Source organism: Punica granatum, chromosome 1 (assembly GCF_007655135.1).
Source record: "Punica granatum isolate Tunisia-2019 chromosome 1, ASM765513v2, whole genome shotgun sequence".
Classification (NCBI taxonomy): Eukaryota; Viridiplantae; Streptophyta; class Magnoliopsida; order Myrtales; family Lythraceae; genus Punica; species Punica granatum.
Window position 1 is genome coordinate 38,229,615 of NC_045127.1, and position 27,714 is coordinate 38,257,328.

At 44.9% G+C, this 27,714-nt stretch overlaps 1 protein-coding gene across 1 annotated transcript; it reads right to left on the reverse strand.

The window, feature by feature from the left end:
* Positions 1–19,989: 19,989 nt before the first annotated feature.
* On the reverse strand, positions 19,990–20,550 carry LOC116205775 (actin cytoskeleton-regulatory complex protein PAN1-like). Its single transcript, XM_031538436.1, has one exon. It carries the CDS (start codon positions 20,548–20,550, stop codon positions 19,990–19,992), a length of 561 nt encoding a protein of 186 aa, XP_031394296.1.
* Positions 20,551–27,714: the final 7,164 nt, after the last annotated feature.

Genomic DNA, 27,714 nt, shown 5'->3' on the forward strand with positions numbered 1-27,714 from the left:
ACAAACAGAGATCACAGTAATCTCCGGAGCGCCTAAGCAACTCAGAAAGCAATATGAGAAATCCAGTTTTGGCCTCTTAGAACGTCTCTGGCTCTACATTTGCATTACCGGCTTAATGGTCAATTGTTCACGTTGTTTGATAATTCATGTCAAAATAACCATCGTGGGATGCAGATGCAAGATATGCTGTTAGAAGTGGTTAACTTCGCTTTGGTCACTTGAAACAAGCAAAACCGACTTCCGAGCCTCGTACGAACCCAAGGCATTTTCTCACGAAAAATGCCAATTTTGGGCTCATCTGAATCGTTTTATCGCGTACATCACCGATGCGATGTTCAATTTGAATCACAGGCTTCGAACGCACGATCAATCGAGATTCGAGCTTCCTCCTGACTCAACTCCAACCCAAGATTGACCCACGACATCTTCTTCCCCTTTGCTCAAGACAAAGCTAGCCACCATTGCCCACTTGCTTTGAAAATATCCAAAGTCTTTATCTTTTGCACTCCAACTTCCCATCTATCTCCATTAATGCATTTTAACTCTTCTTCTCCAATTCCATGGTTCAAATTCATCCTTATCTCCATTAAGAAACCACCCAAGCCTAAGCATGCCCCTAATCACGCTTTTTCTCACTTAAATGCACTTAATCTTTGCCTATATATACCCTTTATGTCATTAAGCTAATGACAACTTACTTCATGCGATCTCTCTAACATTTCTCACTCTTCAAATCCTCTCAACTCCCTCAAGAAAACCGCAGCCCATAGCTTAACAAAAACTAAGCAAAATCCCTCAAGACTTAAGTTGGAATTACGATGATCATCATCCCAGCTTAAATCCAAACTTCACCCAACTTCATATCCTACATGTTTTCGACCCACTCTATCCATTTCCGAGCTTAGATTTCAAGTTTGAAACCTCCAATAGCCTGAATCAGGTGTGGTCAGTACCGATCCAGAATCTGTCCAGATTCGGATCCCGGGTGGCAGCGGACTTGTGTGCCGTGCCAAATCTTAACCCGGATCATTCTTGGAGATCTAACTCTTTCATATCCTCATAAACTTCCCAAGGGTCTTCCAAGAGGAAGGAGCCATCAAGCAACCCATGAAAGCTGACTCAAACTCAAGCTTTTCCAAACCGGATAAAAAAAGACAGTTTTGAGCTTACCCGGTTTTCTTGTCTTTTCGAGTTAACGCAGGTTCTTGCACGTCACCACCCACCCGTAGTCACCTCCAGCACCCTCTAGGGAGTTGTCATAGCCCGGGCCAGCTTGTGCAACCATTCCGAGCCACCGGTGCAAGCTAGCCAAAATCGGGTGCCTTCTTGAGTGAACAGTACCGCCCAAGCATCCGAATTCCAACAAGCTTTTTCCAGTCATTTTTCCGACTTGTCCTCAACCCTCGAGGCTAGGTATAACATCCTCGACTTAGAGAAGTTAGGGCTTTTTACATTTATTGTATGTTCATGGAGTAATATGGTGTTTTAAGCACGTTTCATTTGCAAGATTACATTTTTATACATTTTCCATGTTATATCATGCATATTTATCCTTGATTTATATGCTAATATGTCGGGAAATACTTGGATCGTAGTCAAGAAGAACATCCTGACCCGGGAAAGGCATGAGAGCTCACGGGTTTGCCTCCAAGGGAGGTGACCGAATGCTCTCTTGCTCTTTTCAAGCAAGGAACGATCTTCCTAACCCAATCCAAGTTCGATTCCCGAGTTCCATCGTGTTTTCTCACGAGCATGAAGTCGGTATTGTTTTATCAATTCCTTAAATAACATGTTTATGCATGTTTGCATGTTTGAATGTGTTATTTAAATCATGGCAATATCGGCTTTGTTAAAATCGTGTCATTTATCGTGTTTGATGTTTGAGCATGCGAGAAATGATTCGAAATGAGACGGGGAAACCTCATGGAACCCTATTCGGACCATGGGACCTCTCGGCTCTTTCTAAGCAGTAGTGGCCAAGAGCTTCATAGGCTTATTCGGGTTCCATGAGGCTTCCTCTTCCCATTTTAGGTCCGTTCTCGGATTGTGTGTAATTGCAATTTCCTTTACATCGTAAACCTCGCATGAAAATGTCTTTTTAAGCAACATGCATGGATTCGGGTATCGATGACTCATTCGGGTCCATTCGGTTTCGAGAGTAGTTTCAGTCATTGGACCAAATTATCATCGATCCTTACGGAACCATCTTGGTTGTCGAGTCACGAATCGTTTTCATAATTAATGCATTCGGCAATAACCCTTAAGCATTAATTTTACAAACGGGTTAATCGGGGACGCTCACATGATTAATTCATTCAACTTTAAACAACTTTGCATGAATTGGACATTAATCTGTAACTCACATCGACGAATTACAAAACAATGTTAATGCCCTTTTCCAAATACGCATATTTCCAAACCCGAGACATGCAATACGAAGTAACATAGACATCTAGGAGAAAGTTGTGTGTTTTGACTTGAGTTTCACCTGACTTCAGGTAATTCAGGTCAGAATACAGAAGTTCCTTTTAGACCACTTCCGGATAGATCGACCAAATCTTTGGCTTTTACGAGATTCTCTCATAACCCTAAAAGATACAAGGAATTGGTCAACACCGGTTACAGGCCAAGGTGGCCCGTATTGCGTTGTTTCCCTTTTCTGAAAACAAACTTTCAAGTCAAGGGTAAGAACATCATTTTGTGATTTGGCAACACCCCAGGGGTTAGTTTGATGGAAACATGACGGTATCGGAATAGGAACGGGCTACCTGTTCAAGTGCAGATTCATCTGCATAGCCCCTTCTTATTCCCACTGATTAGTTTCTGTCATTCTAGCGTAGTTTAGGGCGTTAGTCGGGTATTTTGTATCAAAACATAATTACTTGATTAATCATTTCACTTGGCTTAACCAAATGCTAGAAAATGTTTAGGTGGAACTCTAGGTTCCAAATCTAGAGTCAAAACACAAGTTTGGATGAATTCAGTGTAACTCCAGTGTCATAACATCGAATCACTGTAAAGGCAACCCACACACACGGAACTTGACTACGGACACTCGATATGTCAAGTTCCCAAACCAAAGCCGAATGCTAAAACACTAGCACACGTTTGTTTGTCAAGGGTGGGATTTGCATACCAAAATACCCCGGATTAACAACTTGTTAAAACACGTATACTTGATAATAACAAATACTTTGTCTGTTATTAACATGTTGCATGTTATCTTCTGTACTTGTTTGTTATGCGGGTCGAGCCTGACCCCTAGGACGAACATCACTGTGTTCCACGCTCTATTCATCGATCATAGGGTCCAACGCCCTAATCATCACTCATGGGGTCCAACGCCCCATTTAGTGAGAGCGCATATCGAGTTTCAATTCTTCGGTTTTTCCCTAAACTCACGGTGAGTTGAAGCGGAATAATAACCGAACGCGAGTCGACTGGAATTCGACCATTTGTAATTTGTATTTATTGTTTTCGAGAGCATTGAAAGGATTTTATTTTGTACATTCATTCTGTAAGAATTCCAGTCGATAAGCGAACTGTCCGAGAGTCGAATTAATGAATCGGTCCAATGCTTGCCCAAAGGAAAGTAATCCCAAGATCTCGCAGTTTCGGTTCACGCAGGAATTCCACCTCCATGGTTTGATGAACTGTAACGCAATATTGTGAACCAATTCCCCGACACATGGGTTTACTTCTCTCTCAGCTTTTCAACCGACATCGTTTAATTCATCGAATTTCCGGTGTGAAAACGTGCGAGTCGAGCACAACTTAATTCGCGCGGTAAATAATAAAACATGCAAGCCTAGCAAACCAGAGTACTGAAAGGGCGTGCGGGATATAGACCTGCACGTAATATGAACCCTCGAACTCGGACTTTCCGGTTTCGCATAGACCAATGCCTTAGCAAAACTAGGTGTTTCATGCCCCTAGACCCAAGTAACTTATCCGCCTTCGACCTTCGGGTCGTAAAATGATAAGTGGCGACTCCTTCTCACGCGTGTCCGTCACGCATTCTCGGGAAGGTGGACACACCCAAGCCGCGCGATCAAAAAGCGCACATGCGGGCCCCGATGAGAGTCCATATTTGGTCCGTACAACATGTATTTAACAAAAGCCAGTATCGTCATGATTTGTAAAACGCATTTAAACATGCAAACATGCACAAACACGTTATTTATAGAATCGATAAAACAATACCGGCTCCATGGATGCGGAAAACCATTAAGATTCGGGAAACAACTCAAATCGAACAAGGAAACCGGTCTTGACCCGAAAAGGTCAAGAATATCCCTCGGTTATCTCTCCAAGAGATTAATCCGAGAGATATCTAGGTTTTTCCGAGTCGATATGGTTTTCTCGACTTCGATTTAAACATTTCTCGACATGTTAGCACGTTAAACGATAATAAACATGCATGATATAACATTGAAATTGCTTAAAAATTAAATATTGGAATTAAAACATGCTTGAATATGCCTTATAACTCCATAAACACAACAAAAATGTAAAAGTTCTAGCTCCTCTAAGTCGGGAATGTTTACCTAGTCCCGGGATGCGGGATGGGATTGTAAAAGTCGGGTTGGACCGTTGGTGGGTAGGGTTTGGGTTGTTTTTCGTTAAACAGACCCGAACAAGCGCAACAAACCTGATTGGAACACTAGGCAGATCCGACTGGCACCCGGTAAAGAGCAAGCCGGTTCGATTTGATTCGACCGGATTTCTGGCCGGTTCACCCCAATTCTGGACACCCAAGGGACCCTCCTTGGTGTTGGTGGTGGTCGTTTGGTCACATATTTGTCGGGTTGACCCGTATAGCCCTGCAAAGATCACGGAAAACAGAGTACGTTTGGAAAATAGACCCGACTGGGCAGTTTTCGGGTCGGACGTCACCCCGGTATCTCCCGATGGAATTTTGAGGCAAAGTCAATGGTTCCCAACTCCTAACTGACCCCCGGAGGTGGCTGCAGTGGTAGTTTTGCGAAAAGAGTCTTGGATCGACCCAATCTACAAGAAAACCGCAAGAACAGTCAGAACATTCAACCCGACTGGGCAATCAAGTTGTTTCTTCGTACTGGGTTAAAACCGATGGGTTTTTCTTGGATTTCTCGACTCTTTGACACCCTAGGGTTGTGTGGGGAGGTGTTTGATGGGTTTTGGCAACTCAAAACCTACCCGGAAGGCCTTGAAACTCGGGTTGCCATTTTGACCCGAAAAGACAGTTTTTCTGTTCAGTTCTGTGGTAGGCTGTCCCGATGGGTTGGAGGCTTCAAACTGAAAATATAAGCCCAAAAATGGATAGAGGGGGTCGAAAACATGTGGGATATGAAGTTTGGTGAAGTTTGGATTTAAGCCGAGATGGTAAACACCATGATTCCGACTTAAGTCTTGAGGGTTTTGTTCTTTTTTTGGCTTGCTCTTGCTTGCTGCGGTTTTTGCTAAAGCTAGGGGAGGGTTGATAGCATTTGAAGAGTGAGGAATGCTAGAGAGATGGTGTGTAGAAAGTTGTGATTAGCTTAATGACATAGAAAGTATATATAGGCTAAGTTTAATAACAATTAAGTGAAGAAAATTGCCATTAACCTCTTGGATTAGGCATGGGCGGTTTTGAAGAAGAGATTAGGGAAGGATTTTGATTGAATGAAGATAGGATGCATTGATGAAGAGGTGACAAGGGCATTGATGAAGATGGAGTGTGGAAGAGGAAGACTTAAGATATTTTGCTTGGGCAAGTTGATCAAGAGAGCAAGAGACAAAGGAGAGGGCGGCAATAGGCAAGGGCGGCTGCCCTAGGGCAGCCTGTGGGCCCCATGGTCTTAAGAGGAAGTTTGGGACAAAATTCGGGTCTTGATTGATCGCGTGTTTGAGGTTCATGGCTCAAACGAACATCGAATTGTTATTGTGCATGCGAAAACGGTTCGAATGAGCCCAAAATAATCCATTTTGCCCAAACGAATGTTCGTGTGGCTTTTGAGCTCGGAAGCCGGTTTTGCTCATTTCAAGCGATCAGAGCAAACTTAGCCGTTTCTAAATGCACATCTCGTGTCTGCATTCCGTATTGGTCATTTTGATGTGCATTGTCAATTAGACTGAATAATTGACCAATAAGCCGGTATTGCCAATGCGAAGCCAGAGACGTCCTAGGAGTCCGAAGCCGGATTTCTCAGAATGGTTTTGAGTTGCTTGGATGATCCGGAGATCGCTACGATCTCTGTTCATTGAGAACAGACCCTGAAGAATTGAAAAAGTGCATTTGAGACCCTAAAAGCATTGTTTTGAGAGCCTAGATGGATTGTGTGATTCCGTCTGAGAATTTCACGCTGAGCCTTGGGATGAGTAGCACTGTATTGGCCAACCATCTAACGTCAAGTTTCTGTGAAAAGGACCTCCAGTTATGAATTTACGTTAAAAACAGTATTTTCTGCCATTCGGAGGTCATTCGGGAAAGGGGTATTGCAGTCTGATTTGCCCAATTGCGTTTGTCCGCTGTAGTTTTCGGGGCAATGCATGGCTAACTTGGATTGTTGATGTTCTGTCAGACTAGTCTCCGAATATGATTTTCCATTGAAAGGTATCCTTGTTTTGCCGCTCGGGAGTCGTTCGAGGAGTCGGTATAACTTCTGAGGAGCAATCTAAAGCAATGCTCATGCTCTGTATAATTGTTGGATGTGACTGCATCTGACATGGGGCACTAACTTTTCTCTAGTAAACCAGCGTTTTTGGACTTCCCTTGAAAAGTTGTATATATTTAGAAATTGCTCTGTATAGAGCAGATGATCTGCGAAATGTGTTTGAAGATACTTTTCATCTGTTTGGCACTGCAAGGGATTTTTGGAGTTCAATATTGACTATCTTCTGATGGTCGAGCGAACCAGCGAAAAATAGCACTGTACGTGTTGCATTCTGAAAACACCGATTTTGATGTGGTTTAGACTCTCTGTTTGCTCCATATATCGTTGGATGATTTTGTAAGTTCTTCTATCATGTGCTTGAATCATCTGCCTATCTTTGTTGACTTGAGAATGAATAGGAATTTGCTGCTCTGTCGAGCCCTCTTCTGTACTAATGCTTAAGTCGTAATCTGGATTGCTGTGGATAGGTATTGCTTGAACTGGTGAGCCAAAATGGGGTGCTGACAGCTTGCCCTTCTTTAACTGTGTGTTGGGTAGAGGATGCAGCCAAAGACTTTCAGAAGCACCCCAGTTTGATAGCGATGACCAATTTGATACTTCCAATGACCTTCTTCTTCCTCTTACTTTGGATATGTGGGAAATGTTGTATCTAACAGAAAAATAAACAAGGCAAAATGAATCATGGATGAACTTTGTAGAAAATAAAAGAGTATTAGCATAAAGGAAAGGTGGCATGCATCGTGAGAAAAAGTTCTTATGAAAAGTGCGTGTATAATTGAAAACATATCTCTTGATTGAAAGTGCTCGCATGAAGAAAATGCAGAATCAACGGGCAGGGTCTGGAAAGCAGGGAAAGGAGTGCTTGTTTAAAGTAAATGCAGAATCAACAGGCAGGGCCCAAAAAGCAGAGAAATGAGTGCTTACTTAAGGTAAATGCAGAATCAACGGGCAGGGCCCGAAAAACAGAGAAGGGAGTACTTGCTTAAAGTAAATGCAGAATCAATGGGGAGGGCCCGGAAAGCAGAGAAGGGAGTGCTTACTTAAAGTAAATGCAGAATCAACGGGCAAGGCCCGAAAAGTAGAGAAGGGAGTGCTTGCTTAAAGTAAATGCAAAATCAACGGGCAAGGCCCGAAAAGCAGAGAAGGGAGTGCTTGCTTAAAGTAAATGCTGTATTGTAAGAGGCACAGGCGCTTGCCTAGCGGGTTTGCAAGAGGCACGGGCGCTTGCCCGATGGGTTTGCAAGAGGCACGGGCGCTTGCCCAACAAGTTTGCAAGAAGTACGGGCGCTTGCTCAACAAGTTGCATGATGCACGAGCGCTTGCCTAGGAAATGCATTGCTTAAAGAAAAGTGCAAAAGATGAATGCAAATGCTGGGAAATCGCATGAGGTGTGGAAGGAATCATTGTGCTTCATCCACCACTGGGCCTGTCTGTGTTGCAAACAATGTTGTGATAGAATGCTTCATTGCTTGTCATATGTTTGTAATGCAACTGAGTGTTTGAAGTGCTATCCTGAAGGTTTCTCCTCGGATTAAGGCTGTAGTTCTCGGCATAAGGCAGACATGCATTCGTCAAAGGAAGACACTTTTCAGGGTTTACATCCTCATACTTGCATATAGAACCATGGGAGCTAACAATAGTCGTCAGTCCTACAATACAGCCGTAATGAAGATGTGCAAAGAGGTCTGAATAATAATACTTCAGGGATTTGAATTCGATAACCATTTGAAGGGGTGGACGTGTCCCACAAGACTATGACTTGAAAAGAAAGGCCTTTTGCAGAACGGGCATGACCCGTGGAATTTGCATAAAGGTAAAAAGAAGGGATCTTTGGGATCCTCCAGATCAAGAATACAATGATTCGACTGCACGTCGAAACGTGTCTCATACCCAGAGAGTCAAGAAGAGTTTGCTTGTGTCGAGGACTACAAAACCACTACTCGTTGTCATTTCACACTGAGTGTAGCTGTTCTTTCATGGTCGAGCTGCCAAAGGTCCCTTAACTTTTGCCTAGGCTGCAAGAAGCGCGACGACTTAGCGGGATAGTTTATTTGACATTTCTCTCATTTAGAGCTCAAATTTTGCTACGACTGCCCTGATCGGGTTTGATCGCACCTCTCGGTTCCTCTAACTTTTGCCTAGACCGCCCTTTGCGGGTTTTCAGCCTAGCGAGGATTTTGCTTCATGCTCTCCTTTTGCCACGGTTCCCCTTTGTGAGATTTTAAACCGTGCCCCTCATTCCCTAATTTTTGCCTAGGCCGTCTCAAAAAGGTTTTCAACAAAGTGGGAAATTCATTTTTTTCTCTCTAGAAAGTTTTGAGATGAGAAAGAACAGAAGACGAATGTACAGGATTTACAGAATTACGGCATAAGGAGTTGCACATGCATGTGCATCAAAAAGCAGCAGAATGATGGAAAACTGTCAAGGATAGTACTTCTTGAGGGTATCGGCATTGACTGGGGAGCGCATTTTCGTTCCCATCCATGTCGTTAAGGATGATTGCTCCTCCATCGAAGACTTCTTTGACAATGAAAGGTCCATCGTATTTGTATGCGAATTTGCCCCTGGAATCTAGGGCAATGTGCAAGACTTTCCACAAAACGAGGTCGCCAGGAATGAACTCGCGGAGGCGGACTTTCTTGTTGAACGCTCGGGGCATTCTCTGCTGATAGCATTGACCATGGCAAAGCGCTGTGAGCCGCTTCTCATCAATGAGATTAAGCTGTTCGTAGCGCTGTTTTGCCCATTCTGCTTCTTTAAGCTTGGATTCGGCAAGAACCCTCATGGAGGGAATCTCCACTTCAACTGGAAGAACTGCTTTCATGCCGTAGACCAAGGAATACAGGGTTGCCCCGGTAGATGAGCGGATAGAAGTCCGATACGCTAAGAACGCGAACGGGAGCATCTCGGGCCAGTCTTTGTAATTCACCAGCATTTTTTCGATGATTTTCTTTATGTTCTTGTTCGCTGCCTCTACCGCACCGTTCATTTGTGGACAATGTGGAGAGGAATTGCGATGCTGGATCTTAAACTGAGCATAAAGCTCGTCGATGAGTTTGTTATTCAAGTTCTTGGCATTGTCCGTGATGAGATTTGCAAGGACCCCGCACCGCGCAATGATGTCGCATTTGAGGAAGTGTGCCACGGCCTTTGTAGTGACCGATGCAAAGGTGATAGCTTCGATCCACTTTGTGAAATAATAAATAGCTACAAGTATGAATAAGTGTCAATTGGATGCTTTGGGGTTGATAAGACCAATTATGTCCATGCCCCACATTGAAAAGGGCCATGGAGCTACCATTGGATGTAGCTCGTTGGGTGGTGCTATGATCTGGTTCGCATAGACTTGGCATAGGTGACAGTGCTTGACATGCTTGACGCAGTCAGTCTCCATGGTAGACCAGAAATAACCCAATCACATGAGCTTTTTTGCTAGCATCAGCCCATTCATGTGAGGTCCGCAGCTTCCTTCATGCACTTCTTCCATGAGGTGTTGTGTCTCGTTTCCGTCAACCCATCGGAGTAGTGAAGCGTCGAATGAACGGCGATAGAGAGTCTCGCCACTCAGGTAGAAGTGTGCCGCGATGTGTCGGAGAGTCCTCTGGTCATGGCGATCAATAAATGCCAGGAATTGACCAGTTCGCAGTAAATGCTTGATGTCTGCATACCAAGGCTTGCCATCGACAACTTCGATCATGTCGCAATGGGCAGGGCCCTTGGCAATCTTAAACTCGAGGGGCTCGATGAGATTCTCCTTCTTAATGCTCACCATGGATGCGAGCGTTGCGAGTGCATCGGCAAACTGGTTCTTTATGCGTGGTGTGTACGTAAACAAGATATTCTCGAAGTTCTCTGTCAACTCTTCGAGGTACTCATGATGCGACACTAGCTTTTGATCCTTCGTTTTCCACTGCTTGAGCGTCTGAAAGATTGTGAGCATGGAATCGCCAAACACTTCTAGCTCCTTGACTTTGAGGTCGATTGCCACCTGTAAACCAAGGATGCACGCTTCATATTCGGTTACGTTGTTGGTGCAAGGGAAATCAATATTCTTCGCAACAGGGAAATGACGCCCTTCAGGGGATATCAGCACTGCACCGATACCAGACCAGGTGGAATTGATTGCGCTGTCAAAGTACATCTTCCACCTAGGACTCTCTTCCTCATCCTTCACTTGGAGGATCCCTTCGTCTGGAAAGTCAAAGTTGATCGGTGTGTCATCATCGATCAGAAACTCTGCTAGGTGGTCTGCTATCGCGTGGCCCTTCACTATTATGTGTGACACATACTCTATGTCGCACTCCATCAATTGACAACACCATTTTGCTATGTTCCTCATGGAGGACGGACTATCGAGCAGATACTTCAAGGGATCCATCTTTGACAGCAGACGAATGGTGTGATAGAGTGTACTGCTGGAGCCTTTGCATGACCCACACGAGTGTGCAAAATATTTTCTCTATTTCAGGGTAGTTGGACTCCCCATAAGTGAACTTCTTGCCTAAATAGTAAATTGCTCGCTCTGTATGTGTGGAATCATCCTTTTGTCCTAACATGTACACGATGGATTGTTGGCATGCTGTCAGGTACAGAATGAGAGGACGACCCGGTGAAAGTGGGACCAACACCTGTAGCTGAACTAGATATGCCTTGACTGTATCAAAAGCTTTCTGACACTCGTCATCCCATTCAACCGCTGCATTTTTGTGAAACAGGTGTTAGAGTGATTGGCATTTATCTGTCAAATTTGCAATGAAACACGCGATATAATTCAGTCGTCCTAAGAAGCTCCTTACATCACGCACTGTCGATGGAGGGGGCAGTTCCATGATCGCCTTGATTTTGTCGAGGTTGACCTCTATGCGCACCCGAATTTTAATCTCGTTGAGGCACGCATGTGAGCGCCTAATGCAACGCGGCTTGGGATTGTCCACCTTCTCGAGGATGCGCGACGGACGCACGTGAGAAGAAGTCGCCACTTACTGTTTACGACCCGAATGTCGAGGGCCGTTGAGTCACCCGGGTATAGGGCAATGGTTTGTCGGAACCGGAAATTCCAAATTCGAGGGTTCTATTACGTGTAAGCCTATATCCCACACGCTCTTTCGGTACTCTAGCTTGCTAGGCTTGCCATTTTACTTATTTACTATGTGATTTAGCCGAATTTACGTGATTTAATCAGTTCTTAACCGGGGTTAATTGGCAAACAATTTATCTAACCTAGGAAAGCAGAGGAACATGCTAGGATGCAGTGCCAGGCCAATTATGCATGCGTGCGTTGATTTTAAGACTTAGTTTTGTAAGTGACAGTGCGGTTTCACTGAATATGTTAAACTTGTATTTTGACTATAGATTTGGAACCTAGCATTTCTCCTAGCCATTATCTAATGTTTGATTAGGTCAAGCGAATGATTAATCTGGTATTATGTGTTTTGCAACATAAATAATAACGTTAACCATTGAATCTACGATAAGACGACAGAAACACCGAAAGTGGATGGAATGGGCCATGCGAATGAAACTCGCATCCGCACGGATTGCCTCTCTTTACCCACAGATTGTGGTGTTTCGTTCTCCTTAAAGCTTAAGATATTGGCAAATCACGAAATGATGGTTATGCCCTTGGACAGTAAAACATGTGAAGTGCGTATGTGAAAATTGAGATCGCATGACACGAAGACATCTAGAGAGGACTCGTATACTTCGACTTGAACCGCCTCACATTGGGCCAGGACTCTAGTCACAGCACGCAAGTGCTCTCTGGATACCAATTCTATTCGTGTTACGCACCTCAGTCTTTTGAGATTGTGGATTTTAAAAGGGCATTTCCACCATTTGGTGATCCGTCGATGCGTTTACAAATTGATACTCGATTCATCCAATTACTTAAGCCGAATGAATTAATTAATTAAATGATACGTCACATTTCCCGTTAGTGGAGCGGTTTAGTGATTGAGGTATTGAACCTCAATTATTATGGATTAATGAGATGATTGTTCGAAGTTAACGCACCTAACATGCAAATTAACGTGAAGCTAATGATTTAAACAAAAAGAAAAGAAAAAGTAGTTGCAATCAATTTCAAGAATCGGTTTTAATCGTTTCTTGCATGCATAAGACATTAAGCACAATAATAACGCACATATTTGCAAAGTCGATGCCACCATGGTCTCAAATACGCAAACGAGCACATAATGCAAACGCAAACATTGTATTTAAAGAAATCGATAAAATGACATCGACTCATACAATGACAATATATGAAAACGCGGGAACCAATTTATTTCGAAGTGAGAGAGGTCCCCTTGAATCCGTGTGATCCAAGGGAACTCTCGACCACCTCCCATGGGGAATGGCCGTGAGTTTCTATGGTTCATGCGGATCAAGACAATCTCTCCTACCACGATCTTAATCATTTCCCGCCATGTTAACATATTATATACGATTAATGAACGTAAAAAATATGGGAACCAACTAATTTCGAGGGAGAAAAGGCCACCTTAGCCTTGGGTGAACAAGGGAGCTCACGGGTCCCTCCCTTGGAACCTTGCCGTGAGCTTCCATGGTTCAACCGTGCTATGGCGGTCTCTCCTACCTCGACTCTGGTCGTTTCCCATCATGATATATGCATTCCTACGACATGCGAACGTGACAAAGGATGTACACTTGCATTAAATTGCATGGGATTGCATGGAATCTTATAAAAAATCGAACTTGCGTAGAACATGCTCATTAACCACCTTATATTCCCGAAACAAACAAGGATCAAAGACCTAACTTCCCTAAGTCGTAGAGGAGTTATACCTAGCCTCGGAATGCGAGGAAAGAGTCAGAGAAGTGGCTTAGAGAGTCGGAAGACTCGGCTGGACAGTGGGCACCGAAGCTGACTCGATAGGAATAGCCGCGACAGCCGAGGAGAAATGGCTTGGTAAGGTGGCTCGAGCCACGGCACCGTGCGAGTTCGGGCTCCTTCGACTCCTAAGGGGTTGCTCTTGATGTTCGTGAGCAGCCTTGGGTGTGCAAGAGCCTGAGCAAACTCAGAAAATACAAAGAAAACCCGGTAAAACTGGAAGAACCCGAGAGAGAGAAGAAAGAGGGAAAGGAGGTTGCACCCGGTTGATCGGCTCTCGGCATGTGACCACCTCTTCACGGGGGAGAGTGAGGGTCGTGAGAAACCCTTAGAACATGTAAGCACAACTCTCCAAAGTCGTGGGAAGGTAGGGCACGTCTAGGACCGGGAAGTGACGGAGAAAACCTGATTGTGCATTGTTTCTGTGCTGAGCTGAAACGGCATGCTGGGAGCCTCGGATGCTGAAACTAAGTTCGGAAATGGATTTAGAAGGTTGAAAACATGGGGGTTATGGAGTTTGGTCAAGTTTGGTTCGGGTTGGGTAGCAGTCGCCGGAAAACGTCTGAGTTTCCGGGCCAAATGGCCTTGTATCCGGGCTGTTATGGGTTGAGCGATTTTCTGAAGTTAAAGGGGTTTGAGAGGACTTGGGAGGGTCTCCTAGAGTGAGAAAGTTAGTGAGAGGATGGATGGTGAGTTGTCATTAAGGTTAATGATGCAAGAGAACTTATAGGAGGCTCTAATGGTGCAATTAAGCCAAGTTAAGTGGGCTTAGGGGGAGTTTAAGTGGCTGCTGAAAATTGAAGGGGATTAGGGAGGGGAAATGTTAAGGTAGAGTGTGGGGGAAGTTAGGGAAAAGTGGATGGGAGATGATGCATGGGAGATATGTGTAAGAGATATTTGAATTGTGTGGATGGGGGAAGGTTACATGGATTGAGCCGTCAGAATTAGAGGGGTGAGCCACAGCTGTTGTAGTTGAGCCGTGGCTACTTGGGTTGAGCCGTGGCTGTTGTGGCTTGGAGGCTTGGCTAGGATAAACCGTGGGTCCCACTTGACTAGGAAGAAAGCCGGAGGAAGCTCGAGGCTTGATTAGTCGCGCGTTCGATCTCCATGGTTCGCTTGAACGACGAAACATCAATGGATGCGGTTTTAATGAGCCCAATATTGCCATGTTTCATGTGAGTGAATGCTCGGGCGTCTTGGGGACTCGAAAGCCAATTTCGCTCCGTTTGGATGATCAAAGTGAAGTTGTCCGTTTCCATCGCCTGTTCATGCCTTTGCGCGCCGTATTCTTTGTATTGGCATGTTTTCAGCATTGGGCAGAACGGTTGACTCGCCGACCTCGGGCGAAGATCGGTAACCGGAGACATCTTAGGAATCTGCTAACGGGGCTTTCTCAGTGCTTCCCAAATGTTTTGATGTGTTCGGAGACCACTGCAATCTCTGTTTGTCAAAAACGAGTCTCGAAGGCTTGACGGGAGGCGTTTGTGACCATTAAAACGTCACTTGGGAGGCCAGTATGCTTTGCTTGGTCCGAGCCATAATGATTTCCTAGGCCCAAGGGGTTGCTGGGAGTGGGTGGCGCAGAGTTCGTACGTCAACATTTCATTGAATGAGCTCTGAGCGCAAGATTCCGTGTGAAAGGGGCCCTTTTACTACCGGAATGGTACTCGGGAACCCTAAATGGATTATGCAATGTGATCAGAGTTTATCTCCCAAGCCCTTGAGATCTCTGGGATTGATTGGCATAGATTTCGTGCACCGATGATTTGTTAAAAGGGTCTCCGACTATGTTTCTATGTAGAAATGGCCCATTTTTCCGGGTTGGGATCCACTCGGGAGGCCAAGATGAGTTCCGAAAGGTAGTCTGAAACTTGTTCCCTAGTCCTGGTAACCCTCGGGTGTGTGCATACCTATTTTCGGGTGTCGTTTATTGGTTCATGGATCGGCTGTCTCGAGAGCCCCAATAGGAAGGCGCCTGTAAATGTTCGGGAGGTGCCCCGGCTTAAGCATGAGACTTCTAAAATGCGCTCGGGGGTGCCATTGGTCATTTTGGTACCAAAAAGGATTTTTAGAATCTCATATTGGATACCTTCCGATGCTCCGGTGATCCGGTAATGAATAATGCCATAGTGCCGGCATTTATCGTTTTGGAGTTCGCTGCTCGTCTGCCTTTTCGATTGCCCTCTGTATTTTCCTAGTGGCCCCTACCTCTCTTTTGTAGTTCATGTCTCCGAGTTCGCACGTCTGCGTCCGTCGGCCTGACCGTGAACAGTGACCTGAGCTTTGGTCTGGTGTTATCTGTTGGAGCCGGTGGACCAAAAAGGGGTACTGACAACCTCGATGCCATTTTTGCTGACTACAAACCCTAACAGTTTCCCTGACTTGACACCAAATGTGCACTTCGCTGGGTTGAATCGGAGTTTGTACTTCTTGAGGCGGTCAAAGAGTCACTTGAGGTTGACCAGATGATCTTCTCTTTCTTTGGACTTTGCAATCATGTCATCGACGTAGACCTCTATCTCTTTATGAATCATGTCATGAAAGAGTGTGACCATCGCCCGCTGATAGGTTGCCCCGGCATTTTTGAGACCAAAAGGCATGACCTTATAGCAGAATGTGCCCCACATTGTAATGAACGTCGTCTTAACCTTATCCTCCTCAGCCATTTGGACCTGGTTGTATCCAGAAAAGCCGTCCATGAAGGAGAATTGTGTATGGTGTGCTGTGTTGTCCACCAAGACATCAATATGGGGCAGTGGGAAGTTATCCTTAGGATTGGCCCTATTAAGGTCTCGATAGTCGATGTATACTCTAACTTTGCCATTCTTCTTTTCCACTAGCACTATGTTCGCTACCCATTCGAAGTAGTTACACACCTCCAGGAATCTCGTATCTATCTACTTGATAACCTCTTCCTTAATGCGAAGGAGAAGGTCAGCTCGTTACCGTCGTAGGTGTTGTCATTTGGGCGGGTACTTCTCAGTGTCGAGCGGGAGAAAATGCTTCACGATCGAGGGGTCTAAGCCTGGCATGTCGGCGTAAGACCAAGCAAAGACCTCCTGATACTCCATTAGGAAATTGATCATTCGGGCCTTCTGTGCAGGATCTAGGCTCGTCCCAATCCTTAGAGTGAGTTGTTCTTCTACAGTGCCTATGTTGATCTCTTCAGTTGGCTCGACTGAGGTGAGTTGGTAGTTTTCGAGACGATGCAAACTCTCCTCTATTTTGGGCACGCGACCGTCATTGTCAAGTCCTTCCCCGAAGTATATGGGTAGGGACTTTCCAAGGCGTGTTTCGAATGAATTCGAATCGTTACATCAGTGATTTGGATTCGATTGGAGCTTGGAAATAAAAGCGGATTGTTTTAGAAATAAATGCTGGAAGTGAGTGCGAGAGAGAGAATTTAGATGTAGAAATTCAAAAAGCATGTAGGGATTTTATTAACAAGTCATAACAAAAACCCCTCTTCTGTCATGTGGCTTATGACGTTGCCGACATGCAGGTAGCATTATATATAAAGACCGCCTTACATATCGGCAACCATGGCCGAGTAAAGCGGGAGTGCAGTCCAGTTGGTTAGCTCATCATCCTTTCGTGTAGGGCGGATATCAACCCCGGAAGATGTCTTTTTAGTGACGGCATATATGGTTGGCAAAGCCAAGAACGCTTCAACTGCATCTGAAGATGAGTCATATGATTCAGTGGATAGGCTGTCGGATGCGCCTCCAATGACTTGTGGTGGTGCGAGGAAAAACTGCTAGAGTGGTGGAACCGGAATGCCCCTAGAGAGCTTTCCGTAGTGCACAGCGAAATGGTGGAGATGCTTTTTATGACGAGCTTGCACAATCTCATGACAGGAAGGGTAAAAACCAAGTCCCCTTCTATTGCGATACTCCTCTATTTCAATTGGTCGGAGGATTCCCTGTGCACATGCCCCCAGTTCAGTTCCGGGGACGTAGTCGTTCTTCAACAGAAGCTTCCCAATTAAGCAATCGGCCAGGGATGGACCGACTTCTCCGTAATCTCGAATCGTGGAAATGGTGTCAAAGGAGTGAAAGGGAAGATTCTGATCTTCCCCAATGCTGATGTAAGGGACTGCCGTCTCTTTAGAGACTGCATAATCTTCTTCGCCATTGACAGTGATGAGCTTGCCCTCGACAAAGAACTTAAGCTTCTGGTGCAGCGATGAAGGAACAGCGCCGGCGGCGTGAATCTAGGACCTCCCAAGCAAGAGACTGAAAGCATTGGGGATCTCGAGGATCTGGAAGGTGACAAAGAACGAGCAAGGACCCACATCAATCAGGAGGTCGATTTCTCCATTCACTTCGCTCCTGGAGCCATCAAAGGCTCGGACAGTGGTCTTGCTTGCACGAATGCGACTTATGTCCACGTTCATCTGTTTTAACGTGGAGATAGGGCAAACGTTGAGAGCTGAGTCATTATCGATCATGACTCAACCGACGACATGATTGTTGCACTTGCAGACTATGTGCAATGCCCGCAAGTGTCCATGACCTTCAGATGGAAGCTCATCTTCGGCAAAGGAGATCTGATCGAGAAAATAGAATTCACAGTCTCCTCGATCCTATTCGGAGCAGTATCCTTCGGGACTTGTGCATTAGTGAGAACCTTCAGCAGAGCGTCTCGATGCGGCTCGAAGCTCTGAAACAAAGCAAGGAGTGAAATGTGGGCCAATGACTTGCCCATTTGCTCAACAACCTTGTATTCACTTGCTTTGATCACCTTCATGAAGGCTTTAGCTTCTTGCTCAGTGACCTTCTTTGCATGAGGTGGAACGACTTCTGGAATGGCTGAAAATGCAGCAGTAGGGGTTTTCCCTTTGTCTGCAGGCTCCGGGCCCTGATTAACCCGTCCTGAGCGCGTGATGCCCATCGCTCTCATTTCTTGTTCCGTATTGGTAACCTCGCCCCTGTAATTCTTGAGAACTCGGCGGTCCATAAATGGTTCATTTGTAAGAACCTCAATGACAAACGAGGCATATGCAGCTGCAATTTCCACCAGAGCATAGTCGATGACGAATGGAACCGGAGTTTCCTGGACATCGTCCTCCTCTCTGATAGCAACTATGCTAATCATGTTGATGGAGGGTCCTGAACTTGATCCATGATCAGGGAGAGGATTCACATGCACATTCGGCGACTTTACCTCGTTGAAGGAGATCTGCTTTGCATCAATCATATCCTGGATCCTCTCACGGAACTTCCAACAATTGTCCAGGGTATGATCGGGTGCTCCTAAATGATGCTTGCAGTGTAGACTTTGATTTTGCACTATCAGATTGAAGTTGGGACCAGGTGACACTGGTTTGATCTAGTTGTCGGTGAGAAGCTGCCAGTATATATGAGATAGGGGAGCTGGCAAGGGCGAAAATTGTTGACGCTAACGAGGCTGGGAGAAACCAACTTGTTGACCCTGTGGAGCTAGAGCTCGTGACACCGACTGAGGAAGTCTCGAAGCCGAGGCTTTGCTCTGCTAAGGTAGAGCGGGGATATTCTGTTGCGGGGATGGCGGTTGAATAATGATCGGTAGAGCCGGGTGAGAAGCCTGCGGCACTTGATAGGGTTGCTTATAATGCATGGAATGTGCATATGCCTTGGAGGCCAACGGTGCTGGTGTATAGCTCACCGAAAATTGTTGCTAAGCTTGGCCTCCTGAATTGACGGCGCTAACGGTTGCATCCTTAGCTATGGACGCTCCGGTAGCTTGTTTCTTTGATGCTTCCCCTTCCTTCGTCTTAGCAGGGCCTTCAATTCTCCCTAACTTGAAGCCCATGTCAAGCTTTTTCCCAGCTTTGATCAAGTCTGAGAATGAGGAGGTATAGGCTAAGAGGTGTGAAGAATATGCACCCCTGAGCGTGGAATGAAACAATTGGACTTGTTGTTTCTCAGTAATTGGGGGAATGTGCTTTGCTACTTTTCCACACCATTCCGTTGCATATGCCTTGAACGTCTATTGATCTTTCATCTCCATCATATTAAGGTCGAGGAGAGTAGGGGGCGTCCCAGCACAAAACATGTACTAGTCGAGGAATTTTGGGAGAGATCTGTCTAGGTGGGAGTGTCAACAGCTCTTAACGTCATGAACCAATCGAGCGACGATCCCGTAAGACTGTCTTGGAATGTTTGGATGATAAACTCCTTGTAATCCCAATACTGCATCATTTTGCTTTGATAATGGCAGAGATGATGCCTCGGGTCTTTGGTCCCGTCATACGTTTTGAAATTAGGGATCTTGATCTTCGAGGGCAGCCGCATGCCCAAGAATAGATTCCAATCACCATCACCATAATCAGGGTGGGAGCTGCCTGCTTGGAGAACCCTGATGGTCTCCTCCATTTTCGTCCGTCTTCACTCCTGCTCTGTCTCTATTTCAGGGAAAAAGTTTATCTATGGAGCTGTAGGGGCTGCCTGAGTAGGCGTGTCGGGTTCAAGGGGAGGAATATTCAGTAGCGGTGGAGCTTGGTAAGAGAGGCTCACATGAGGTTATGAAGTTTGGAAAGGAAATGGCTCAATAGTGTGAGCAGGAGCGGGAGCATTCATCGTTGAAGAAAGTGTAGGTGGCAGCACAGCGGAGTCTGCTGATAAAAAGGCTGCAGGTGGCAATGGGACAGCCGTTGGAGCAGGCGGGGGAGATAAAAGGTCGCTGACCGGATAGACCGCCGGTACGTGCGTCATTACCGCAAAGGATGCCTCCTCACTTTCTGAAACAAGAGTCAGAGCGACCACTGGGTTCAAATCCATTGTTTGTCTATTCTTCGGGGGCGGAGTGTAGCTTGAAGAAGCCTGATTCTGATCTCTGAGTAGAGCCGTAAGTTCATTCATATTGGTAGCCATGTTGGCTGCCAACTGATTGACCATCCATTCAAGTATTGTGATTCGTACCGAATCAACGGGGTTGGAGGATGATTGTACTATTGGCGGTAGGGCTGATGGTATAGCCACAGGTGTCTGAGGTGGTTGAGCATGTGTCACCGACGGTTGTGCATGAGCCGCAGTCGGAGACGTGATCTCTTCAGGAAGAGTTGGCGGGTGTTCTCCTGCCATACTTATTCTTAGTCGGGTTGGATAGCGGTGAGACACCAGTTACAATTACCAGTATCCATAAGTGTGTAAGTACGGTTGCTGTTTGATCGGCTAGAATGTCAAGCAAACGATGTAAATGAATGAAATATATGAGATGCGTGAGTTTTAAAACACTAATGCCATTACATCGATTTGATCCAAGCTCCATAATTTACAAAGATAGTCTGTTTGAAAGAAAGGAACATAAACAAAAAACTTACACCCTAATACGCCCGACAGCTGAGTGAGCGTTGCGCAGGTTCGAGCGGGGCAAAAAGGTGCTGCCAACTGCTAAAACCTAAGGATGGGAGACCTTGCGCGCTTTTGCCCGCGTTCGGTCCAGCGTATCACTCAAATGCGCTATCCCCTGGTCTTGGTTCGTGATGCGCTCGTGTCTAAGCTAACTCTCTCTAAAGCTCTCTTTAATCGGCAAGCTCGGCACAAGTAGCAACAAGTTCGCAGCGGAGTCGATCTCGCTCCTCTTTGATAGACTGTAACTCCATACGCATGGCCCCCTGAGCGGAGTTCTCAGCTTCTGAAGCAACTGCGGGGGGAACTTGTGGAATTGGAGCTGTTTTGGGCCGATGAACGGGTACCAAGTCCTGTGAGTAGAGCTGAGCCACATAAGCCGAAGTGGCTAAGAAAGTTCATTCCTCGTTAGTGGAATGCTCCGAGAAGTAGAGATTATGCATGACGCGTGTGTCCCACAATCGTCGAATCTCTCAAACTCCCAGGAATCTCTCTCTGCTACTGAAGATGCTGAATTGACCCCCAGGATCCGATACACCAGACGGTCTGCCTCGGTGGGGATGTCTTGCAGCAGCCGAGTTGTCTGATTTCTCGACTGGGAAATACGAGTGTGCTTCCCAAATGGCTGAGAAGGGGAAGTCCAATGATTCTTGGACATCCCGTGATCATAGGGCCGCTGGGGTTCCAGCGAGCAGCCCATAAAAACTGTATCAGTGGGAGCTCCTCCAAGAACTGTCTCCATTTTGAAAAGGTATGCTCGAGGGGATGAAACATCGGAAGTAGGCGTGCAATCAGAGAACGGTCGTCGGTGATGTAGGAAAAGGGGTGCAATGAACAGAACGGTCGGATGTGTGCGAGAAGCCAAATCTGTAGTAGATGCGGAGACCCTCTCATCCTGCCACGTCAAACCTCTCTAATATAGTCAAGAGACCGAATGGTCTCAGCTAGTAAAGCTTCGACATAACTATGGCCTTCAATCGCTTGAAGGATGACTTGGGCGAGTGCCCCGTCTATGAGATTCGAGTCGTGTGGAAATAAGAGAGTCCCGAAGATCAGGAGGAGGAACCCATGACAAGTGTAGCGCTGGAAGGATTCTGCAGTGGGACGTAGTGCCCGAAGGTGTGTCCAATCCAAGAGCCATGTGATTCAACACCGTGGTCCCATCCCTGGTGAAGCTCGCGCTGAACCTCTTCGGTGGATATGCCTAAAAGGACAAAGAGTTGACTCTAAATTACAGCGAACTGATTGGGCACTAAAATGCCTTTTGTAGGCATGGGTCTCTGAATAAGTGTTGTATACTCTTCGACTGTAGGAGTCAGCTCGGTTCCCTGAAAGTTGAACACTGCGTGCTGGGGGTCCCAGAATTTGACGACAGTCCTCAAGAAAGTCCAATCAATGGGGGACTCAGCGAGCATTGCTACGTCCCCTACAATCAGGTGGATGAAGGCGCGGTCAACCGGGCGGAGTGCTCTCCAAATGCGACTGATCTCTCGTCCCGGTGGCGTGAGAGAATCGAGCCTAAGACTGGGAGTCGGACGATCCATCCTTACCTAAATGGAGAAGATGTCAGTTTAATGCTTAAAACCAAACTGACGCAATATCCTAAGTTGTTTTGAAAATATGCATGCAGTGCAGAAAGATAAAATTATAATTGTTTTTTTTACACTTTACATCGCTCTCTGTAAAAAAGAAAGAAAAAAAAACAATAAAAGCCTCGGCTAAAAAAAATGACTAAGGGCCGACTCAAAGACTCAACTTTGGGTCGGTTGACGGCGTGAAGGCAATTTTGGTCCAGCATGACGGTCCCTGTTTATGCATGGTTTCGGCGGTATTGGGAAAAACCATTAACTAGGGTTGGGGGTTCCCGATTAGGAGTAATCACTTCCCCAAAACCAAGCGAGGATCTTTGGGGGCCGGGTTGGTGGCATAACCGACTCGATCCGTTCCCTTACTCGGAACTTCTGAGCAAAGTTAGCCGTTTCTGAATGCACATCTCGTGTCTGCATTCCGTATTGGTCATTTTGACGTGCATTGTCAATCAGACTGAATAATTGATCAATAAGCCGGTATTGATAATGTGAAGACGGAGACGTCCTAGGAGTCCGAAACTGGATTTCTTAGAATGGTTTCTGAGTTGCTTAGATGATTCGGAGATCGCTGCGATTTCTGTTCGTTAAGAACAAACCCTGAAGGATTGAAAAAGTGCATCTGAGACTCTAAAAGCATTATTCTGAGGCTTAGATAGATTGTGCAATTTCGTCTGAGGATTTCACACTAAGCCTTGGGATGAGTAGCACTGTATTGGCCAACCATCTGATGTCAAGTTTTCGCGAAAAGGACCTCCGATTATAAATTGTTGTTAAAAACGATCTTTTCAACCATTCGGAGGTCATTCGGGAAACCGAAATGAATATTGCAGTCTGATTTGCCCAATTGCGTATGTCCGTTGTAGTTTTCGGGGCAATGTATGGCTAACTTGGATTGCCGATGTTCTGTCAGACTAGTCTCCGGATATGATTTTTCGTTGAAAGGTATGCTTGTTTTGCCGCTCGGAAGTCGTTCGAGGAGTCGGTGTGACTTTCGAGGAGCAATCTGAAGCAATGCTCATGCTCTGTATAATTGTTGGATGTGACTGCATATGACATCGGGCACTAACTTTTCTATGGTAAACCGGCGTTTTTGTACTTCCCTTGAAAAGTTGTCTGTATTCAGAAGATTACTCTGTATAGAGCAGATGATCTGCGAAATGTGTTTGAAGACACTTTTCATTTGTTTGGTGCTGCAAGAGATTTTTGGAGTCCAATATTGACTGTCTTCTGATGGTCGAGCGAACCAGCGAAAAATAGCACTGTATGTGTTGCATTCTGAAAACACTGGTTTGGATGATGTTTAGACTCTCTGTTTGCTCCATATATCGCTGGATGATTGTGTAAGTTATTATGTCATGTGTTTGAATCATCTGCCTATCTCTGTTAACTTGAGAATGAATAGCAATTTACTGCTCTGTCGAGCCCTCTTCTGTACTGATGCTCAAGTCGTAATCTGGATTGTTGTTGATAGGTATTGCCTGAACTGGTGAGCCAAAATGGGGTGCTGACAAGGAGTATGTTGATTGATTAGTCGAGATAGCAAACAAAGTGAAGGTGTTGAGAACCAATATAGGTGATGAGAGATTAGTGCATAAGATCTTAGTTTTTGTACCAGAGAAGTTTGAGGCAACCATAACCTCCCTGGAGAACAATAGAGAACTCTCAGATATTAAGCTTGCTGAGGTTCTCAGTACTCTGCAGGCCTAAGAGAAAAGAAGGATGATGAGGAAGGAAGTACCATTAGAGGGAGCTTTACAGGTAAAACTCTAAAGGAGTGCATATGGGAAGGAGAAGAAGTGGAGTAGCAGGAGAAACAAGGTAATGAAGCATTCAAGTAGGGAAGTTCCAGCATAGGAAATCAGGAAAAGAAATGGAATTCAGTCCTTTATCAGCATTGTGGAAGGAAGAATCACCCTCACTTCAAGTGCTGGAGGGGGCGTGATATAAGGTGCAGGAGATCTCATAAGTTAGGCCACATTGAAGCCATATGCAAGGAGGAGCAAACTTAACAAACTAGAGAGGGGCATAAGGTTGCAAATACTAAAGTAGAGCAACTATTTGTGGCCTCTTGTTTTACTTCCAATGCAGTGAAAGATGGGTGGCTGGTGGACAGTAGTTGTACTAACCACATGACAAGTAATGAAGGCTTGTTTAAGATTATGGACAAGATGGTGAAGTCTAGAGTTAGAATTGGTAATGATGAGTAGATTGCAGTGGAAAGGAGAGGAGATGTATTGCTCAAAGGTTCTAATGGTACAAGATTGATCAGTGGAGTATTATTGGTGCTAGAAATAGATCAAAATCTATTGAGTGTTGGGCAGTTAGTGGAGAAAGGTTTCAAAGTGGTGTTTGAGAAGAATCAATGTGTTATTAGAGATGTAGATGGACAAATCTTGTTCAATATTCCAAAGAGAGAAAAATGCTTCTTATTCAATCCATTGGATGGGAAGCAAGTGGCTTTGAAAAGTCAAGCATAAGAAGAAAAGATTTGGCATAGGAAATTGGGGCACTTCCATAGCAAGGGAGTGGAATTTATGTAAAAGAATGGCATGGTTGAGGGATTGTCGCAGTTAAGTAGTGAAGTAAAATCTTGCAGGATTTGTTTACTAGGAAAGCAAGCGAGGCTACCTTTCAAGTAGTCAACTTGGAGAGCCACTGAAAAGCTGCAATTGATTCACACAGATGTGTGTGGACCAATGCCAAAAGAATCCTTGAATGGAAGCAGTACTTTATTACCTTCATTGATGATCTGACCAGGATTTGTTGGATATATTTCATGAAGGCCAAGATAGAAGTAGATGGGATCTTTCTGAGGTTTAAAAGGCTTGTGGAAAATGAGAGTGGGTGCAAGATACATACCATAAGATCAAATAATGGCAATGAGTATACACAAGGAAGATTCAAGGATATTTGTGACTGCAAGTACATCATCAATACATGTTGCCATACTCACCACGGTAGAATGTTGTAAGTGAGAGGAAGAATAGGAGCGTCATGGATATGGCTAGGTGCTTACTACAAGAGAAGAAGATGCCAAAGTCGTTTTGGGTAGAGGCTGCGAATACAACGGTCTTTCTGCTGAATAGACTACCTACCAAGGCAGTGGACAAGAAGACTCCACTAGAAGCATGGTGGGACTCAAGCCATCTCTGAGCAATCTCAAGGTATTTGGTTGCATTCGCTATGCATATATACCTTTCATGAAGAGAGATAAGTTGGATCAATGGGAAGAAGTTGGTGTCTTTGTAGGGTTAGCTTGCAGTCCAAAGCCTATAGAGTTTATCAACCATTAAATGGCAAAGTGATATTGAGCAGAGATGTGAAGTTCATGGAAGATGAGAGGTGGAACTAGGGTGAAGAAGAAAGGAAGAAGGAAATTGTTGCAGCCCCTCTAGTCAATGTACCACAGATTCATTAGCCTGAGCCACATATTAAAGCCATAGATCCTGAGGAGTTGATTGATGACCCTCCTATAAAGGGGACCAGACCATTGACATAGATATATCAAAGGTGCAATGTGGCAGTATTTGAACCATCTTGCTTTGAAGAAGCCAAAAGAGACAAAAGATGGGTAGCTGCAATGCAGGAGGAGCTTAATATGATAGAAAAAAATCAGACATGGGATCTGGTGGAGAAACCTCAAGGTAGGAAGATTATTGGGGTCAAATGGATTTAGAGAACCGAATTGAATCCAAATGGCAGTGTGAACAAGTATAAGGCAAGGATAGTGGTAAAGGGATATGCGCAGATATGGGGTGTTGACTATTCTGAGACATTTGCTCAAGTAGCAAGACTAGACACTATAAGGCTACTCCTTGCTGTTGCAACTCAAAAGAGTTGGAAATATACCAACTTGATGTTAAGTCAGCCTTCTTGGTTGGCTTGCTTGAGGAAAAAATTTATGTAGAGCAACCAAAGGGCTTTGAGATCAGAAGAGCAGAAGATAAGGTCTATAAACTGAGAAAGGCCTTGTATGGGTAGAAGCAGGCACCAAAAGCCTAGTATAACAAGATAGATGAGTACTTGAAAAGCCTAAAGTTTTAGAGAAGTCTTAGTGAATTCACACTGTATGTGAAAAAGGAGAAAGGCATTGTGGTAGTTCTCTCTTTATATGTAGATGATCTCTTGGTGATTAGGAATGATAAGGCTCGAGTGAAAGAGTTAAAGTTTGATCTAATGAAGGAGCTTGAGATGACAGACCTTGGGGAGATGACATTCTTCAAAGGGATGGAGGTTCAGCAGAAGCCAAATGAAGTTTTCATCTGTCAAATGAAGTATCTTAGAGAGATCTTGAAGAGATTTCAAATGCAAGAGTACAGGAGTGTAAGTACTCCCATGAATTTGAAGGAAAAGTTGTAGAAGAGTGATGGAGGAGATCTTGTAGATGCTGGTCTGTCCAGGAGCTTGATAGGGTGTTTGTTGTACTTGACTGCAACAAGACCTAATATTCTGTATGCAGTCAGTGTATTATCAAGATTCTTAAGCTGTGCTAGTGAGAATCATATGGTTGCAACAAATTGAGTGGTGAGGTAACACAGAAAGACACTTGGGGTGAAGTTTGGCAAAAGCTCATAGTCAAGATTGCGGCTTTGCAGACAGTGACTTGTCAGGATATTTAAATGATATAAGGAGTACCTTTGGATATTGTTTCTCAATTGGGTCCGCATGTTTCTCCTAGAGCTCGAAGAAGCAAGAAATATTGGCACAATCCACTGCTGAGGCTGAGTTGACTACAGCCACAACATCAAATCATGCTAAATGACTAAGAAAGATTATGGAGGATCTGGACATGGGATCAAAGGAGGCTACAAAAGTCTTAGTGGACAATCAAGCTACACTTGTAATCTTCCAGAATCTTGTGTTCCATTGTAGGACAAAACACTTTAAGGTGAAGTTCTACTACTTGAGAGAAGTACAATACAACAAATAGGAGAAGTCAAATTGGTTTATTCCATGACAAAAAATCAGCTCATAGATTTGTTTACTAAGTGAGTAAATTGCCTATTATGCCCTCGAGAGATGGGTTTTGTTTCAATTGCATCCCGACCCATTTTTTACATCACACTAAACATTGACAGTTGAAGGTTACATTTGAGCAGTCCTTCCGTCTCGATTCCGTGAAATCTCAAACGGAATCGTCTAACATGGCTTTTTATATTGTTCCTGTTTGCTTTCCCTCTCTTCCCTTATATTAACAGAAGCTGTGGGCCATCGTCTCCATCTCCTCCAAGACAAACCCATCATCTCCATCTTCTCAAATAGTATCGCTTCCATTATTATAATTCCTCTCTACTTCACTTGCCTCATA

What these genes read in the sequence shown, in the direction of transcription:
- LOC116205775 (XM_031538436.1), bottom strand. Translation starts at nt 20,550, where the DNA reads ATGGCAGGAGAACACCCGCCAACTCTTCCTGAAGAGATCACGTCTCCG.